This window comes from Zeus faber, assembly GCF_960531495.2.
Source record: "Zeus faber genome assembly, chromosome: 1".
In the NCBI taxonomy this organism is placed as follows: Eukaryota; Metazoa; Chordata; class Actinopteri; order Zeiformes; family Zeidae; genus Zeus; species Zeus faber.
The window spans coordinates 51,176,605-51,194,382 of record NC_137193.1 but is presented as its reverse complement, the minus strand read 5'-3'; the positions used below and the strand labels follow the sequence as shown (position 1 = coordinate 51,194,382).

General features: G+C 45.3%; 2 protein-coding genes across 2 annotated transcripts; one reads left to right on the top strand and one right to left on the bottom strand.

Annotated features, from left to right (window-relative positions):
• The first annotated feature begins 299 nt into the window (after window positions 1-299).
• ncl (nucleolin) lies at window positions 300-7,728 on the top strand. Its single transcript, XM_080002883.1, has 16 exons — window positions 300-412; window positions 1,301-1,393; window positions 1,618-1,738; window positions 2,103-2,219; window positions 2,518-2,646; window positions 2,797-2,964; window positions 3,069-3,152; window positions 3,339-3,462; window positions 3,787-3,923; window positions 4,033-4,159; window positions 4,338-4,474; window positions 4,688-4,817; window positions 5,368-5,504; window positions 5,761-5,887; window positions 6,591-6,874; window positions 6,989-7,728. Exons 1-16 carry the CDS (start codon window positions 395-397, stop codon window positions 7,072-7,074), a joined length of 2,019 nt encoding a protein of 672 aa, XP_079859009.1. The 5' UTR covers window positions 300-394; the 3' UTR covers window positions 7,075-7,728.
• Window positions 7,729-12,338: 4,610 nt separating this feature from the next.
• Window positions 12,339-16,260, bottom strand: b3gnt7 (UDP-GlcNAc:betaGal beta-1,3-N-acetylglucosaminyltransferase 7). Its single transcript, XM_079997988.1, has 2 exons — window positions 16,185-16,260; window positions 12,339-14,367 (listed from the first exon to the last, which is right to left on the bottom strand). Coding segments are annotated over exons 1-2 (1,257 nt in total). The 5' UTR covers window positions 16,187-16,260; the 3' UTR covers window positions 12,339-13,112.
• Window positions 16,261-17,778: the final 1,518 nt, after the last annotated feature.

The following is a 17,778-nucleotide window of genomic DNA, read 5'->3' as shown; positions in this document are numbered from 1 at the left end:
AAGGGAATAATAAGGAAGAGAACGTTTGAATTTTTTCTGTTTTTTTTTTTTTTTGTATTGATAGAGTTTAACAGACAAATATGAAACGATCACAACACAAACGAACGAGTGTTTCAAAAATAAAAACTAAAACTAAAAAAAAAAACAAAAAAAACCCAAAACAACCCCCACGGCCGCGCGGCCCGTGACGTCAACGCGCCCGGCGCGCGGATTGGCGCGGAGCGCGGCGGGGGCGGGGACTCGCGCACGCGCCGACTAGGGCGAGCGGCGCGCGCGGCGCTCCGTCTTTCTGCCGGATGCCGCGCGACGAGGGAGCAGCGCCACGTGCACGCAGCAGCCAGACCCGTGTTTTTTAAGGCCCAACCAGCGGCGACAAGGACGAGCGAGCAGCATCATGGTGAAACTAGCCAAGGTGGGACGCCGAGCTGCCCCCTTTTCAATATTTATTATTTATAATCCCGCTGAGTCGCGGCGGCGTAGATCCAGGCCTTCGTCGCCGAGTTCCTGCGGCGCGGGGGAGGGGGGGGGGTGATATATATATAACGCGTGCGTAGGTTTAAATGTCCGCGGATTGAACTGTGATTTCCGCGGCGTCCGGGGACGTCCGGCTTCGGGTCGTCGTTCCGGGAGCCGCCGCGGCGACCAACGACGGTGCATCGCGTTTGAGACGTGTGCTCGGCGCACATCTGATCAGCCATGTTTGCGGCTGCCTCTCCGCTCAAAATGGCTGATTTTTAGTGGGTCATCCGTTACCGCGAAATATTTCCTGTGCTTAAAAAAAAAAAAAATCACCGCCACCACGACTGGCGTAGTTGCAGTGAATTATTTTAATAGAATCCAGAACAATAATAATTGAGGGGGAGGCCACGGAAAAATCGACACGTGTTGGCCGGCCTGCTAAGTTAGCAGGCTTAGTTTCAGCATGGTTAGCGTTAGCACGGGTAGCTTTAGCATTGCCATGGGGGCAGGGCGACTAGCCCCCCCCCCCCCAACTTTATATTGTTAAATGCTTCGTACGGTATTTCTGAACGGGGAAAAAAAATCCGCTTGAAGCTATTCCCGGGAAACGCTGTTCCAAACGTAGCGGGTATGTCGCGTATGCGCCTCGCTGGCTAACAAACAGCGCGCTAGCCCGCCTAGCTTACCTTCCTCCCGGGCGTCCACGTGGGTTCCGAGCGGGCGGCGTTTCTGCCGCGGAGGATCCGGAACCCCGCACCGGCGCGGCTCGCGTCGTGTAGCAAGCGATTGTTCCGAGCCCGTTGATTTTTATGTCAAGACTCTGTTTTCATGAAACTTGCAGGCATCAAAGAAACAAGCGCCCCCGAAGAAAAAGGCCCCGCCGCCCCCGAAAGAGGAGGAATCCAGCGAAGAGCAGAGCAGTGAAGAGGAAGAGGTGTGTTGATTTATGGGGTCATTATCAGACAACCGCGAAATGCATTTAATAAAAAAAAAAAGGTCAATATAATACTTCCAATTTCAGTCATCAATTTAGACTGAAGTATCCCGATCGTACCATTTCACCGGAATTCTGGGTCCTGAATTCTCACCGGTTGCCTTATCACCCCGCCAGCGAAGTGGTGCTTGTAAAACACGATCAAATGACTTGTGTTCCTCAAGGCTCCCCCACCCAAGGCGATGAAGAAGGCCACCCCAGCTAAACCTGTCCCGGCCGTGAAGAACGGAAAAGCAGTTAAAAAGGCAGATAGTGAGGAGGAAGAGGACGAAGAGGAGGATTCAGGTAGAGTGTGTTCACCCTAAATCTCCCATATGTTGAATGGTAGATTACTTCCAATATTTTAAGCTTTATCCCAAACTGGATCTTGTTCTTAAAGGCACATCATAAATCACCTGCTTGACAATATCAATTATTACAATTGTTGCACTTCCCTCATTGCACTTGAAATTATTAAATGATGACACTTTTCACTCTTAATTTGGGCCCATACGTTTATAAAATTGATGTTTACTACATCTGCTAATGGTACTGCCTTCAGTGCCATAGACCAGTAATTGGGGCCAACTAAAATATTGTCTTAGTAGGGCATTGATCTTTGATTATGCAACGCTAACAACAATATCCTTTTAAAATGTGCATCGTATAGAGTCTGAGGAAGAAGCCCCCCCACCCAAGAAAGCTCCAGCAAAAGCCACACCAGCTAAAGCCGTCCCCGCAAAGGAAGAGTCTGATGACGACGACGATGAGGAGGAGGAGGATGATGGTATGTGTATAATAAGCATTTTGGTTTTAAGAGACACTTATCCTCCATTTCTTGGCATACATGCTGTTGCTCAGTACGCATGTGTGTAATGTACGGAGGTAGAGAAAAGCCAGTGCTATGTCTTCGGTACCGGTGTGTGTTATCGTCTGCTGGTTCTATCCTCAATCACTGGCACAGGCATCTCAAGTTAGTTAACTTAACATATCATTAACATTACCATTACCAAACATTAACACTGAACATAATAATTTGAAAACAAACCCCTTCTGTCTAAATATAATTTCTCTGCTCACTATAGATGATGAATCTGAAGAGGAGGCCCCACCCCCCAAGAAGGCCCTGACACCGGCCAAACCGGCTGCGAAGCAAGTGGCAAAGGCCCCAGCTGCTGAAGAGTCAGATGAGGAGGAGGATGATGACGAAGACGGTATACATGCCCACTCAAATCTTAGAATTCAATATAGTTTGTCTTGTGATCGATTATGGGTGTGTTGATGACCTTGACATGTTTGTTAGGCTTGGTTTCCATAAGCAGTGCTGCGCTTCTAACGTATTAATGCTGACCTGTGGCTTTCAGACTCTGAGGAGGAGATGGACACCACTCCGACTGCCCCCGCACCTGCCAAGGCCAAGAAAGCTGGCATGGTCAAGGCCAAAGAAGAATCAGAGGAGGAAGATGACGATGACGACAATGAGGAGGAGGAGGAGGAGGATGATGAGGAGGAGGAGGAGGATGATGACGACGGTAAGTGTTGGATAGCAGCTTTGACTGTAGCGAGACAAGTGAGGTATGATGTAGAAAGAAGCTGTTTTGGCAAGATTACCTGACACTACTTTGGTTTTCAACAGACGCCCCAGTGGCCTCCGCTAAAAGGAAGGCGGAAGGAAAGAAAGATACGCCGCCTGCCAAGAAGGCAAAGTCAGATGGCGAAGGTATGACTAAAAGCCAGTCGGAATGATTTATACAGTATTACCTTGCCTTATTTATGATGACAAAAAGGGACTTAATACTGATGTGTGATGTCACCTTTACGTATTCTGAAATGCTATATTGGAATGCTGTCCAACTTAAATCAAGAGAACAGGCGAAGCTCAGTAAAAATGTATTTTCCCCCACAGCCTTCTGTTTATTTGTTGGAAACTTAAACGGCGAAAAAAACTTTGACGAACTTAAAGGCGGCCTGAGGAAGTTGTTCTCCAAAAAGGACCTGGAGGTCGTAGACGTCAGAATCGGCGCATCAAAGTACGTATATGAAGCCGCATTATTGCTTGTGTATGACAATCCAAAATAAGCAAATTGTGTATTCCTCCATTTCTTGGCATACATGCTGTTGCTCAGTACGTGTGTGTGTAATGTACGGAGGTAGAGGAAAGCTAGTGCTATGTCTTCGGTACCGGTGTGTGTTATCGTCTGCCGGTTCTATCCTCAATCACTGGCACATGGCTAAAAGCAGTTCCTGGACCATTGTGAGGAAGTTGCAGTGTTTCTTCTTGCTGTAAGTGCAAAGGATGATTATTTGAATGTCTCAATTTTTGTTTTTTTCTTTTGCCCCTTGTGTTTCAACAGGAGGTTTGGCTATGTGGACTTTGCATCTGAGGAGGACATGCAGAAGGCCATGGAGCTCAATGGCAAAAAGGTACTGGGACAGGAGATCAAGCTGGACAAGGCCCGCAGCAAAGAACCCTCTGCAGATGGCAGGAAAGGTTGGTACAAAGAACTGGAGCTAGAGCCGGAGAGGGGCAGACGTTTTTTATTTAGATCCTTCTGTATACTGGTTTAACCAATGTCTGTGGTATCTATTTTATTAAACAGAGAGGGATGCCCGAACACTCTTTGTGAAGAACCTTCCCTTCTTCACAACGGCGGAGGACCTGAGGGATGGCTTTGAAAGCGCTGTCGACATCAGGGTGCCCCCTGGCCAGAACGGTGGAAACAGAGGGTAAGCGGGAACCAGGATCATGTGACCTGGATGAAAACTGAGACTTGGTTAGAAAATGTATTGTTTTTTGTTTTTAGAATTCTGGATAATTCAAAGGGCTAACCAACAACCTTTCTAAACTTGATTGGAAGTGGCTTTAGGTTTAGCAGATATGTTACCGCTCGCTCTCTTTTCACAGCATTGCGTATATCGAGTTCAAAACAGAAGAAGAGGCGGATAAGATGCTGGAGGTGTCCCAGGGAGCAGAAGTCCAAGGGCGCTCAATTACCGTCGATTTTGTGGGAGAAAAGAGCCAGAGGGGGAAAGCTGTGCCAGGTAAATCTCTTCCTCCACTGTAGGTTCACATCAACTGTGAAGTGTTAAATATCACCCCAGGAACCAGACATGATGAAAGCACTTTTTCAGATTCTTTGTGAAGATCTCAAAAGATAGTCAAGTACTGATCTGGTCCCCAACCTGGAATTTCAGGATGCAACGCTGCTGTCTCACCTCCTGTCCTAACCACAGCCTTATTTCTTCCTCATGTAGCTGCAGCCCCACAGAGCAAGACCCTGATGGTAAATAATCTGTCGTTCCATGCAACGGAAGAAATTCTCCAGGCAACCTTTGAGAAAGCAGTCTCTATCCGGATTCCACAGAATAACGGCAAACCCAAGGGGTAAGTCTTAGAATTGAAAAGCATCTAAATTAATCAGTCTACCTTCTCATGAGCTCCATTTGTCTTGTTGTGGCTACTGGATTCGCACGAGAAGCAGAGCAAAAAGCACATATGTAACAGGTTCTCCTTGCCAAGTGGGAGCCGCCTACGTCTGATGTGCAACAATTTGTACCAAAAGCGAGACTAATAATGGCCAAACTAGTTGTCTAATTTGAGTTTTTAAAGTGGAACCTAGTTCCAACTGTGTGCCATTCTCAGCTTGTGTGACAAGTACGCTGCACCGGCACACATTTAGAATAAGACAATTGGTTTTGTTTGAAGAAACGTTTAGTGGATTTGGTGGAGCAGATGATGAATAATTTGTCATTAGTTTGCCTCAATATCTGACTGTTTGACATAGAAAATAAGGAAAGGCATAATAGGCCTTTAAATTATGCAGCATGGATGGACTAGTTGGCACATTCATACTGTAAATCCCAAGCTGTTGTGTCCAGTGGACCAAGATTTGTTTTCTACAAGTTGCTCACCATTTCATTCTTTGTCCTTGCAGCTTTGCTTTTGTCGACTTTGACAATATGGAAGACTCCAAAAGTGCCCTGGAGGAGTTAAACAACACAGATATCGAAGGCCGGACAGTCAGACTGGAGTACTGCAACAGCCGGGGTGATGGAGGCAAAGGGCGTTCAGGTAATAAAAAAATGTGAAGTCTTTAGCTTTGTTTTCTTTAGTAAATTGAAAGCACGATTGGCAGATCCTTTGAAGAGCTTAAAAGAAAGTAACAATTATATCTGGTCCTGAACCCAGACATGGAAATTGTTCAGTTGCGCAGAAAATAAGCATAAATTGAGGAAACGCGGGGCTTGTTGAACCTGTATCATATCGTTAAGCATTAGATGAATCAACAGGGATTGATGTAAACCCCCCCCCCCCCCTTTTCTTTCAGGTCCCACAAAAGTCCTTTTTGTTAAAGGCCTCTCTGAGGACACGTCAGAGGAGTCACTGAAAGAGGCCTTCCAGGCCGCTGTCGGCTCCAGGATAGTCACAGACCGCGAGACGGGTGCATCCAAAGGGTGAGCACCGGGAACTGAAACTCTCTTCCCACTCTTCTCATGAGCTCTTCTTCGTCTACCAGTGACGATGTATGGATTCGCACGAGAAGTAGAGTCATGTCACAGTAAAACAGGCAGCTTTCTTGTAAGTGGAAGTTGCCCATGTCTGATGTGAAACAAAAACTTCTACAGGCCACATCCAGCCCATGAGACAGGATGTTGCTACATGGTGATAATGTATTGACTAATTAGCCGGCAAATATTTTTGTAAGCACCCATCCACTGCTGTCCGGAGGGGAGATATAAAATGGTGTGTGGTGCGCACATAGACGGCAATATCCGTGCGTCGTTCCATTGATTCATATCTGATTAAGAATCCCAAATCAGAATTGCTCTTACACAGTACGGTTTCAATGCTTGGATTTTTCCTTGCAGATTAAAAAATAGTCTCAATATCAGTCGGCAATCGCGGCGTCCATTAACCGTTTAATTTTCAGTAAACAGACTTTTTGTCAGTTTATGGTTTGCACTACTGTTGGTGATTGTTTACAAAAACTAAAGGCGGGAAGATGGCGCTTTCCAAACCTGTACATTATGATCATTCCCACAAAGGAAGTCAGATTGTTGGTAGAATCAAATCTGATGGCCTGCACATATCGTAAATGATGCATGTCTCATTTTGCCGGTCAAAGTGGCTCATCTCGTCCCCCTTGTTGTCCCTCAGTTTTGGCTTTGTGGACTTCGACAATGAAGACGACTGCAAGGCAGCCAAGGAGGCGATGGAGGAGGGAGAGATTGACGGCAACAGGGTGACGCTGGACTACGCCAGGCCCAAGGGTGACAGCGGCGGATTCCGCGGAGGGCGGGGTGGCTTTGGCGGTTTCGGAGGCCGTGGCGGCGGCGGATTCGGCGGGAGAGGCGGCGGCCGTGGGAGAGGTGGAGGAAGAGGCGGTGGCGGAAGAGGAGGTGGAGGAAGAGGAGGATTTGGTGGTCGTGGTGGTTTTGGAGGTAAATGCTAAGCCTGCGTTAAGTGCCTATACTTCTGCGGTCTATCGAAAATAGATCTAGAATATTGTCATGCATCTCCTAGAAAGTAGACACTGAATGTTTTGGTTTTTCCAGGTGGACGAGGGGGCGGTGGTGGTCGTGGTGGTGGCGGCGGCTTTGGAGGAAAACCACAGGGAAAGAAGATCAAGTTTGATGATTAAACTTTCTCCCTCCTTCCCTTGAATGGACTCTGGTATCGTCAGTTTTAAGAGCCGTTGGACATTCCAGAAAGCGTTATTAAATATATATATTTAACTGTCTGGGCATTTTAGCCCCCGGCCCTTGAGCCCCCGCTTGGCCCTCATGGCTTGGGGGCCGCTCATTTCTGAATGTCCCAACTGCACACCTTGATCACAGGAGTTTTTCCTTTGTTCCTTTTTTTTTTTTTGTTTTCCCCAAAGGAGTCAAATGGAATGACTTTCCATGGAGTTTCCTTGACTTTTCAGATACACCTTGTACATTTTGAAGAAAATTTGTATAATTTCATTTTGCTTTTTGTTTTGTGAAGTGTTGTATCCAGATATTTTGGTTTTTATTTAGTTGTTTAGTCTGCTATTGGGGCAGACATTTTACAATGTAATGTGCAAGGTGTTTTGTAACTGGCGGAAGGGTCAGACCCTTGAGGTGTTGGGTGCTTAGACTCTGGCAAAGCGATACTGTTTCTTGGTTGGCACTCGGTCCATGTTTTATGAATTAGAGGCCTACAGTGTTCAGATATGTAACATGAATATTTGTAGTGTATTGACTAATTTTACCATCGGAGAATCTTAAAAGATTTTCATGTGATTAAACCCTTATAAGTGGTGATTTTTAAATGTCTTTGTCCTCATTGTTCTGGTGTTCACCTGCTTTCAAGCCTGGTCGACAGGCCTTGAAACTCAATTTTACTGTGAAGGTATACGATACAATTTCATGGAAATTGAAAAATCATGCTTCATGTAGCAGGAAATGTCCACCAGGTGGAAACCTACAGTCAGTGTTCCATAACTTTTAAGAGTGCAGCTTGTCTGTTGGGTGACTTATGCAGATAGAATAGAGTAATATTATGGAACCGTTTGGCAATGTATGAAAAATTCTGAGTAATAATCCTCGTTCCAATCTGGCCTGCTGCATTTAATACGGTGAAACATGCATTTTCTGCAAATCTAGACATACCAATGTGTAATGTAGTTTGCGGTTTTCTATACTAATATGAACTTTCTTGGTTCCTGCAGTAACTCTGAACCCCCACTTGGCCCCAGTATAAATTGCATGTTATTACTAAACTGCTAATTCATGGTACAATGAGTCAGTCATACTTGTTCCTGTAAGTCAATCTGACGTGGGGTGCATGGAAGTGACATGGAAATGACACAAGCAGGCTATAACGCTTGGTTTGCCTGATAATCCGGAAGATTCTTGTTTAATCCTGTATTTGGTACTTTAACCAACCAGAGGATTTCCATTATGCATGTTCTCTATATGCTGCTTCTGCTGTTGGTGACGGGTCCCTCCACTCCCAGCAAGAGTGCGAAGGTCAGGCACACGCCTTTGATTTGGAAAAGTCTAATTCTGTACAGTTTTTAGTGTAAAACTCTTATGTATTACCATCAAACCGCCAAGTTAAAATGTATTTATCAGGGCTTACCTCTGGGCCGCATTGTATCCTTAAAGCTGCTAGAGTTTCCTCTGTGGTGAAACTGGTTTTCCCTGGGAGGTGATGATGGCAGGTCCCTCTCAACCCCGTGTCACGGCAGCACACGGGAGGGGAGCTCAGCGTCTGAACAGGGCTTTGTTCCCGCAGGTGCCCGCGGGCGACTCGCTGAACAGCCCCGGTTTTAGTCGCCTCTCGCCGCTAAGGCGACAGAGGTCACGCTCGGCGCGATGTCGGCCGTCTGGAGTGGGAAGTCCTCCCTTTGAGCTGCTTTGTCTGTCTCCGTATCTCGCCGTCCCTCCTTTCTGTCCTTTCAGGTGTCAGGGTATGGGGATGAGATGAAGCTGATGAATGCGCAAGACGAGAAAAGAGGCTGACATGACACTCACTTTGACTGATTTGCGAAGTAGCTGGTGTAAAAAGAGTGTTAAATGGAGCTATACCGCCTGAAGTTCCACCCACAATGCCTCTTTGTCCTCCAGGTGGTGTCCTTTAGCACGAAAAGTGTCCTGCTGTTGAAAAACGAAAAGGAAACTGAAAATATTTCACTTGCCTTGTGAGGGATAACAAAGACGAAAAACTATCCTTATATGCCAGCTCAATGGGTTCCCATCGTGATCCTAGTATTTAGGAGCCAGTATGCGTAGTTCTGTTCTCTTTTCCAGAGATTGGGAATTTCGACATCATTCAAGAGTGGAAAACGGAGGAACAACCCAAACCTCTTTAAACATAAGTCATTTCACCCGATGACTTTGGGCGTTAATTGCATACGACGAGTAGATCATGAAATGTAATTAGTTAAATATGACTGTGGTGATAAATGGTGATATTAAGGGTATTTCTGTATATCATGAATACTAGTATACATACAAGTGGTAAAGTGCCCAAGGGTTGCTCGAAAGACGCTTTTTAATCAATGGTATTTTTTATTTATTGATATTATTACTAATAAAGGGGCACCGTGTAAGATTCTTTGTAAGAACAATCTTGTAGATCTGTCCGTCTGTCTGTGTTTGTGTGTGTGTGTGTCAAGAAGGTCCCATCTAGGAGTCACATGACTGCGCCTGAGGCAGCCGCCCTGCAGCCACTTCTCTAATGATGAGGGGTTGGATATAGATATACTGTAGTTCCTTTCTCCTTTTGACCCCAGCCACGTGCGTGTCCTGGAAGTGCATTGCCTCATTTTTTGACTCACCTTTATCGCGCACCATTTCTGAGATTTTATTTGATTAAAAAAATGTTTGCTCTCTCTTTACAGCCCTTAAACCACACGTACACACCTTGAGAGGGACAATAGAACAGCTGCCTTTTGTGAACCTTGGACTCAGCCATTCGATTGTGAATCTTCCAGTCTGTCTGTGATTTCTATTTATCTGAGTCGGTATAAATTACTATGTTATCTACTAAATTAAGAAATCTACACAGTTATCATATTAATATTACAATAATACAGTAGCACACTAAAAGAAGGCTCAAAATTTCCAAAATACAAGATATACAGAAATACAATATTATACGGTGTAGATCAATTACACAAAGTGACACCTCACCAACGACCACATAGTTACTGTAATCTCTTAAAAAGTTTTACACTTATACATATCCTCAATTAAGTGTCTATATTTATTGCTGGGGGTGTCGGGCAGAAGAACTCGGAAGTCCTCAAAATATTCACTTTTCGAATATTGAACGAAGCGGCGTTTCCGCCAAAGGACCTTGAACGGGGTGAATATAGATTTCCTGCTCCAGCGATACGAGTGCAAGCCTCTCTCTCTCCCTCTCTCTCCCTCTCTCCCTCTAGGAACCTTCTCCCTTTGAGGTAAGTAGAGGGCCGGTGTGAACTCGCAGGCCTCGTCCATCCCGGCCATTGACCACCCCGACTCCAAACGCTTCGCCGGTGTGTGTCGGCAAAGACGGGGCCGTCTCCCAGTCTACCGTTAGGCGGAGACGCCCGCGTGCTGTTTGTTGCAATGATCGACAGGGGCGGGAAAGCAACGGCCGCTGAGACTCGTGCCTCTCGAACAGACCAAGGGCTTCCGGGTTGGTTCTGCACGCACTGCGACCATCTTAGCTTTTAGGAAGCTGAAAAGCCGGGGGATGTTGGATTGATGGGTTGTTGCCGCTGAACCAACGCTCAATCAAGCGCCCCACGTAAGCCGGTAGGACGGTGCGCGGTGTCGACTTCGTGACCACGCCACCCTGTGCAACCCCGGTGCCATCACCGCCAGAGGACGGATCCAGGGAACCTGTGGGCAAAGTTGTTTTTTTCGCTGTTGTTTCACAGTTTTTTTCCCAACGCCGAGACTGAGGCTTTGCCAATTCTCACTGTTTTCCAGGTGCGTCCATGTCGAATTTTGTCAACATGGACGAAACCAGGGGCTCGAGGGGGAGGATGACTTCCTCCCCTCAGCTGTACGGGATCTGGTTCTGAAACTGGATCCGAGCTAATATGAACTTTCGCCAAGAAAATGGCTTACTGTTGCCGCACTAAGGCTCCTCTTTAATATTTGTCTCAACAGTTCAAGCCCCGAACTGAAATTAATTGTTTCACCACGAGGAACCATGTCATAGATGAACAGATGCACAGAATTAAAAAAAAGGGAATTCCTTGACGTGGATTGGGGTAAATATGGACGGTTGCCACTGCCTTTATCCCGTGTCCCCTCCATGAAACCGTATACAACAGGTCTGGTTTCTCCGGCAGCTTTGTAGCACCGGAGCCTGTGAACAATAGCAGGACTGTATTTCTTTGGTTTTGTTTTGAGGTGCCCCGTTTGTCCGCGTTGTTCACGCGTTGGGGTCCAATGTAAACAGCTGAATGATAACATCTTCCCGATCAGTCGGCAGTGTCGCCGAGGAGCGGTGAGACATGGCATGACGGCCCGGGCGAGTCGAACACAAACCACCCAAAAATCAGCAGAATGGGAAAGTTCGCCGCTTGATTTTTTGTTTTGGGATTGAGTCTTCAAATAGTTTAGCGTTAGCATTAGCAATTGGCCTTAGCATTGATGATGGACCCCATCGATGCCGTCTTCCTGGGCATGTGTCTGGAGGTGCTCCAAGTCATCCCCATCAAACACAATGATTGATGGTTTCCCTTTGGGGATTAATAAAGTATTTTTTTATCTTATCTTATCTTATCTTATATGATCTTTAAATACATAAATGGTTTGGATTATACTGATCCACTTCTTGGAATTTGGAGGATACAGTATATCCCAACTATCTCCATTGTACGGCAGCGTAACGGATACAGCCATATCAACCTTTCGGTCCGGTGTCGTGGCCGCCTTTGTTAGCTGACCTGATTTGGGTATTTCACATTGATGTTTGCTGCTGATAAGGCAAGCGGCAAAAAAAAAAAAAGCCACACATCTAGGGCACATTGGACATTGTCACTGGAAATTGCACATTGGACATTGCGCATTGCAATGGTGGACTTTTGAAAGGAGTAAAGGAACTCAATAGATGTGATCTTGGCTGTTTATTTACAAATGCAATATTATTTATATTTCACTGTTACATGTATTTACATCATCTGGAAATAACCACACCCTCCCCTAGACACTCTGCTTCCCCAACGTTGAACATTTTGAGCCTTGTTTCCACTCCCCTACGTTAAATTAAACATCAGAAGCCCATCCCCTGCCCCGGCAACATTTTTCTTTTTAACTTAGGGATTATTAAATTAGTGTTTCATGTACACGTACCAGCAGTAGTTTTATTTGTTTCACAGTTTCAGTGTTAACCCTCCCAAACCCTACCCAATTCATGTCAAGTATATCAGCACATACAAATCCACTGACAACATACATATACTTTTTTTTTTACATTTACTTTTCTTAAGCATAATTTTAGTAAAAATCCATATAAAGTTTGTCACATCTGAGAAAACAACAAAAGTCCAAGCGTCTTGCTTTCGGGACAAGTGCATGTGGGCCTATGACAGTAGTATGGTGGCTACATGTTAGTATTTAAAAAGGGTGACCAAATCACTTACACTACCTATGAAATAGGAGACTTTAGGGCCACATTGCCGAGGTAGAGACATAGTTGTTTTCTTCCTATTGTCTGACACCATTTTGATTTTGTGGAACAAGACAAAGCCTGGACCAAAATGAAGTTGATGTGCAACATTGTACAAAGTAAAATCAATAGCTTTGTTTTGTTCTGTCGAGACACCGACTGAGAGCGAGAACTTGGTAGCACCCACTGCCACAGCGGCACGACCATGAAATGGCCCCGAAATTATGCTTTGCTGGCAAGATCCTTCGCAAATGCCAAGACTACAAATAGATTTAAGTGAATATTTTTCACCACAAAAAGACCCATATTCATAATTTAATCTGAATGCGGTCAAAGCCATTCCACAAAGCCTGCATTGCAGTGCATAAATATAATATTCTAACATAGTAATGTTCCTCTCCAAACAAAGGAGAACTTTTTTTGCCGCGTTAACCTTAAAGTTAACAAACGCCTCGCACGCAAAGCTCGTGAGTCCCAATCCTCCGCGCTCCAGGTCGGCGTGCAGCCTGTTGCTCTCTGTCTTGGAGAGCTCCCGCTCGGCTATAAGATCTCCACTTTCTGCGAGCACACCAGGTCACTGTTCACCAAATTCCACATGTGCATGAGCTCCAACGGCAGCAGCTTGTGCACCACTATCATGCTCTTGAAGAAACAGGGTTCTTTGTTTAGCTTGCTGCTTTTATTTTTCACAAGGCCAAACGTCTTAAAGGCATTGTGTTTGATGGGGATGACTTGGAGCGCCTCCAGGCACATGCCCAGGAAGACATCATCGATGGGGTAGAGCTCCAGGGTGTCCGAGGCCCAATGCAGCCTCCTAGCCAAGGGTCCGTCCATCAGGAAGCCCCCTCCTCCGGCATACGGAGGATAGTAGGTCTTGTTATACAGCGCCTGCGGTATGTAGTACTTATTTTCTTTTTTACGAATGGGCTTAGCCTTGAAAAGTACATCCCCTGTAAGCAGGTTCTTGACGTGGCTGCTGCCGTGCAGAAACTCCACTATGTTCTCCACGCTGACAAACACGTCATCGTCCCCCTTGAAAATGTACCGCACGTCTGGGCAGTAAGTGTTGAACCACTTGAGGAAGTGGGTCTCTTTTAGAGTCAGGTTGAAGAAGCTATCCAAGAAGTCCCACTGGAGTATGTCGCCGTAGATGTAGTCTTCATACTCCAGCAGCTTCTGGTGGTTGTTTTTTTCTGCCTCGTTGGATGGTTTGCCGAGAAGGAAGAGCGTCTTCACTCGCTTGCCGTCTATTACCCGCTCTTTCCCCCAGGTCTTTCGGATCACCTCCCGGCGGTCATGCTGGGTCACCACCGACTTAATGACCATGAGAAGGTAGGTCTTCCCGGCACACTTCTCAGGGTGGTTGGTGAGCATAGGGAAGTAGCGGCAGTGCCTGTACAGCAGGAACTGCTTGAAATTGGCCTCCAGGCTCTTGAACCACTCCTGGCTGGATAAGTTGTGGTTGGCAGTGCAGTTCGAGGTAGTTACATCCCAAGACGTGGGGCCATGTTCCTGGACCAGGACAGGCTCCTCCGTGGTGACCGGGGCCTCGGGCGATGGCTGGAGCTTCCTCGCTTTCCAGAAGCTGTTGAAGCCCTGGAAGGAGCCTTTCGCCTGTTGTGGGGTGGCCACCGCCTCCGCGCTCTCAGAGGCCTCCATGTGAGATTGCCTCTCCAGCTGGAACGGAGCCCCGCTGCTGATGCTCCCTCTCTGGACGACCGTCAGGGTCACCGCCGCCAGGAAGAACATGACGCACACTCGCTTGTACACCCTCCAGCGATCTCTGTTGTTCATCCTACAGGAAGACGAAACACTGTTATTCATGGATGGGCCAAACTAAAACATTCTCAGCAATTTTACAATAGTTTTTGAAAGGAATAAAGGAACTAAAAACTGAATAGATTGTTATTGGAGATGCCAAAACACCCCCAAAGTACTGCATATCAGATAGAGCCATGAAACAGCAAAATCACACCAGAGAGCAAAACCAAAAGATGAATCACTCCATCATTTATTGTGTAAGTACGGCTAATCAGGGGTTTCCGAAGGCTCAGTTTCCGACAGAGCAACATTAAGATCATTGTCTGATGCTTGCAACGACTTGCTCGTGGGGCCCCTCACACACAATACACCTTGAACTACATGTTAGTTTTGCCCACAGGGGAATATTTGCTTTTTCATCCTTAGACTAAACATTAAAGACATAGTTTACAACGACGTGCAAGCGCAGGTAGGTATGCCAAAATACTCTATGTGTTGTAATAATATATATCAATATATCATAGTAATATACAGATAGATCCATTGGTGGTGCGATGCTATCCCTGTTGCTCCACACAATGTCAGGAATGTGCCCGAATTTCAGCTTTTTCTTCCGTTACAGCCCTCGGAAATTGCAGAAAAAGACCCTTTAATGTAACTGCAATATATTGTAATAATACTGTGATAACATTGTAGATGTGTTTATTTAGTAGATAAGGTAAGGTAATAAGGTAATAAGTTATACCTACTCAGATAAATAGATAAATAGACACAGACGGACAGACAGACAGATAAACAGATAGATAGACAGACAGACAGACAGACAGATACATTGATAGATAGATAGATAATGTATTGCAGGTATAAAGATAAGTGCAATATATCGGGCACAGAGAGGTTTTAGATAGAAATAAGGTAGGTATGAACGAGATGAACAGTCACCTTTACGTCAGATCGCAAGTGATAAAAAAATAAACGAGTGAAAAAAAACTAACCATTCATAAAAGACAGGCAAGTCAATATAATAATAAAAAAAAAGTAATAATCATATTTGAGATTATTATTATTTCATTGCTTTTAAGGCCTAATGGCCGTTCTAAGACGTCTTAAGGACCCGTGTCGATCTCCTCTGGTTTCTACGAATAAGCCAAACACGCCCATCACACCCTCAGAAACATCCGCAGACCGCAGCGTTCCCATGCACTGGAACCCAGACTGGGGTGTGAAACCACAGCCCTGACGAGCCCTGAAAAAAGTGCCACCGAATGGATGAATGTTCCATTACGCAAAACAAGCCAACGAAAAAAGAATCCTACGCGATCCAGTAAACGCCAATTAACGTCAAATTAAAGTAGTAGTTGAAAGCTTATTATTATTATCATTACTATTATTATTATTATTATTATTATTATTATTATTATTGTTTTATTAATATTACACAGATGAAGCGGCCGATTATTCCCTAAACCTCGTCGTAAAACTCAAAGCGATGTGTAAAACAGAACTGGGAAAGAAAGGAGGTAAAGTGTCGTTTCCTTTCGAATTGAAAAGTGCATTAAAGCGTATCCTCACTATTATTCCTCTTTTTTGGTCATTCTTCTTCTTCTTATTAATATTATCATTATTCCCTTTTCCAATCAACTATGAAAGTAAACCAGAAATCCCCCCCCGATGGGACTTTATAACACGAACGAAACCCATCCCTGATTCCCCAAGAAACTACTGAAGAGAGTTGACCTCCAGACAGATGAACGATGAGCGCAATAAGTGGTTGTTGTTGGTTTTTTTTTGTGATGTACTTATGCACAATAAGTGCAAAGTAACAATGATTATTTTCCAACTGAGACTTACATGTTCTGCGGCGCCCGGGCGGGTTGGAGGTGCTTCGGTCGAGCAGCGCTGCGTCCCTCTCAGCGGCGCGGCGTCCTCTCCATCCTGGCCGCGCAGCCGCCGCGGCGTCGCTTTTATAACCTTCCGGGCTCACGCACGACGGCGCCGGGGCTCTTGGCGCTGCGGGCGGCGCGACGTCATTTCCGGGCGAGCGCCCACCTGGACCCGGAGCACCCGCCTTTTTTTTATTAATTATTTATTTGTTGATTTATTTATTTTTTAATAAGTTCGTTTTAATATTATTAATTGATGCGCGAGATTAAGATCATAACCATGAATCCATAAATAACTCACTTAATTGATGATTCCTTAGCTGACTTCCATTCTGGTGGTCTTGAGTGTACCTAAGGTGTGTGTGTGTGTGTGTGTGTGTGTGTGTGTTGTCATGATAAAGATGATGATTATGATAATCATAATACATTATCATCCTTATCATTGTGGTCGTTGTTGCTGCTGCGGCTGTTGTCGCCATTATTTTGCAAGGCTTGTTTTTACCGGCGTCCCATTTCTACACAGATGTAATAGCGGCCAAGGTCATTGATTCGCCGGTATCCTGTAAGTCGCCGCGTGAACACATCCGTGGTGCATGGTTACTGTGAGGTCAGCTGAGGTCAGCTCCCCCTCTCCGAATGAAAAAGAAAATTGGATTCAAATTCACACAACACGGAAAGCAAAGTGAAAGAAGGACAGTGTCAATAAAAGAGTGTCTATATGCAGCCTTGATTTAAAATGGACACACACACAATAAGGTATGGCAGTACACTTATATAAACCAAAAGATAAACAACCAATATGACCTAAAAAAAAAAAAGGAAAAAAGGTCGTTTCCAAAGTTGAAAATATAACTGTACAATCATTTATAAAATAAACAGTGAACCGGAAAGATTAACTTAAGATAAATAAGGGTGACCTGACATTAAATTGATCTCATTTTGGGGTGGGACGCATTTCACGTTCGTCAGGAAAGAATCCATTTTGAAAAAAACAAACTTGTATTTAAACACTCTAGCGTCAGACGGGGGGGGGGGGGGCCTGCTGGTGGCGACTGGGTCATTTTCCAAGTGCGCAGCAGTGACAAACACCGCAGCCGCACTTAACCCTGACAGAGGTAAAAAACAGCAGAGGGAAACAAAACAACTGGATGTTCCCCCGTGTTTCAAAACAGGCTTTTCTTTTTTCAGTCCGTGCGCAGCTGCGATTCCACGTACTCCTCTTCCTCTTTGTCGTCCCTTCCTCTTGTCCTCTCTCCCCATTTCCTTGATCCTGCCAGTAATCCTCCTCAGGGCCATGTGCATCCTGTTGCCTGCCGCAGTATGGATCCTGTTGTCTCCTGTATGTTCCCTGGTCTGAACACACTGTGCCCGGCCGTGCTACGCTTGCTTCCCTATCCTATTTAAAGTGGTAATCCGTGATATTATTTTGTACAAAAAGAAAAAAATATGTTGTATAAAACAGCCATTCAATGTATTGGGGTTTTGCCTGTGCTCCTCTGTATACTGTTTTCTAATGTTGGTGGCGGGGTCCGTCATAAAAATGGAAGAGCAGCGTTGGCGGA

Bases quoted from the DNA above. Each gene is read 5' to 3' on its own strand.
- ncl (XM_080002883.1), top strand. The intron at 2,647-2,796 runs GTATACATGCCC...TGTGGCTTTCAG, and splicing joins GGAGGATGATGACGAAGACG to ACTCTGAGGAGGAGATGGAC. The intron at 6,875-6,988 runs GTAAATGCTAAG...TGGTTTTTCCAG, and splicing joins TGGTCGTGGTGGTTTTGGAG to GTGGACGAGGGGGCGGTGGT.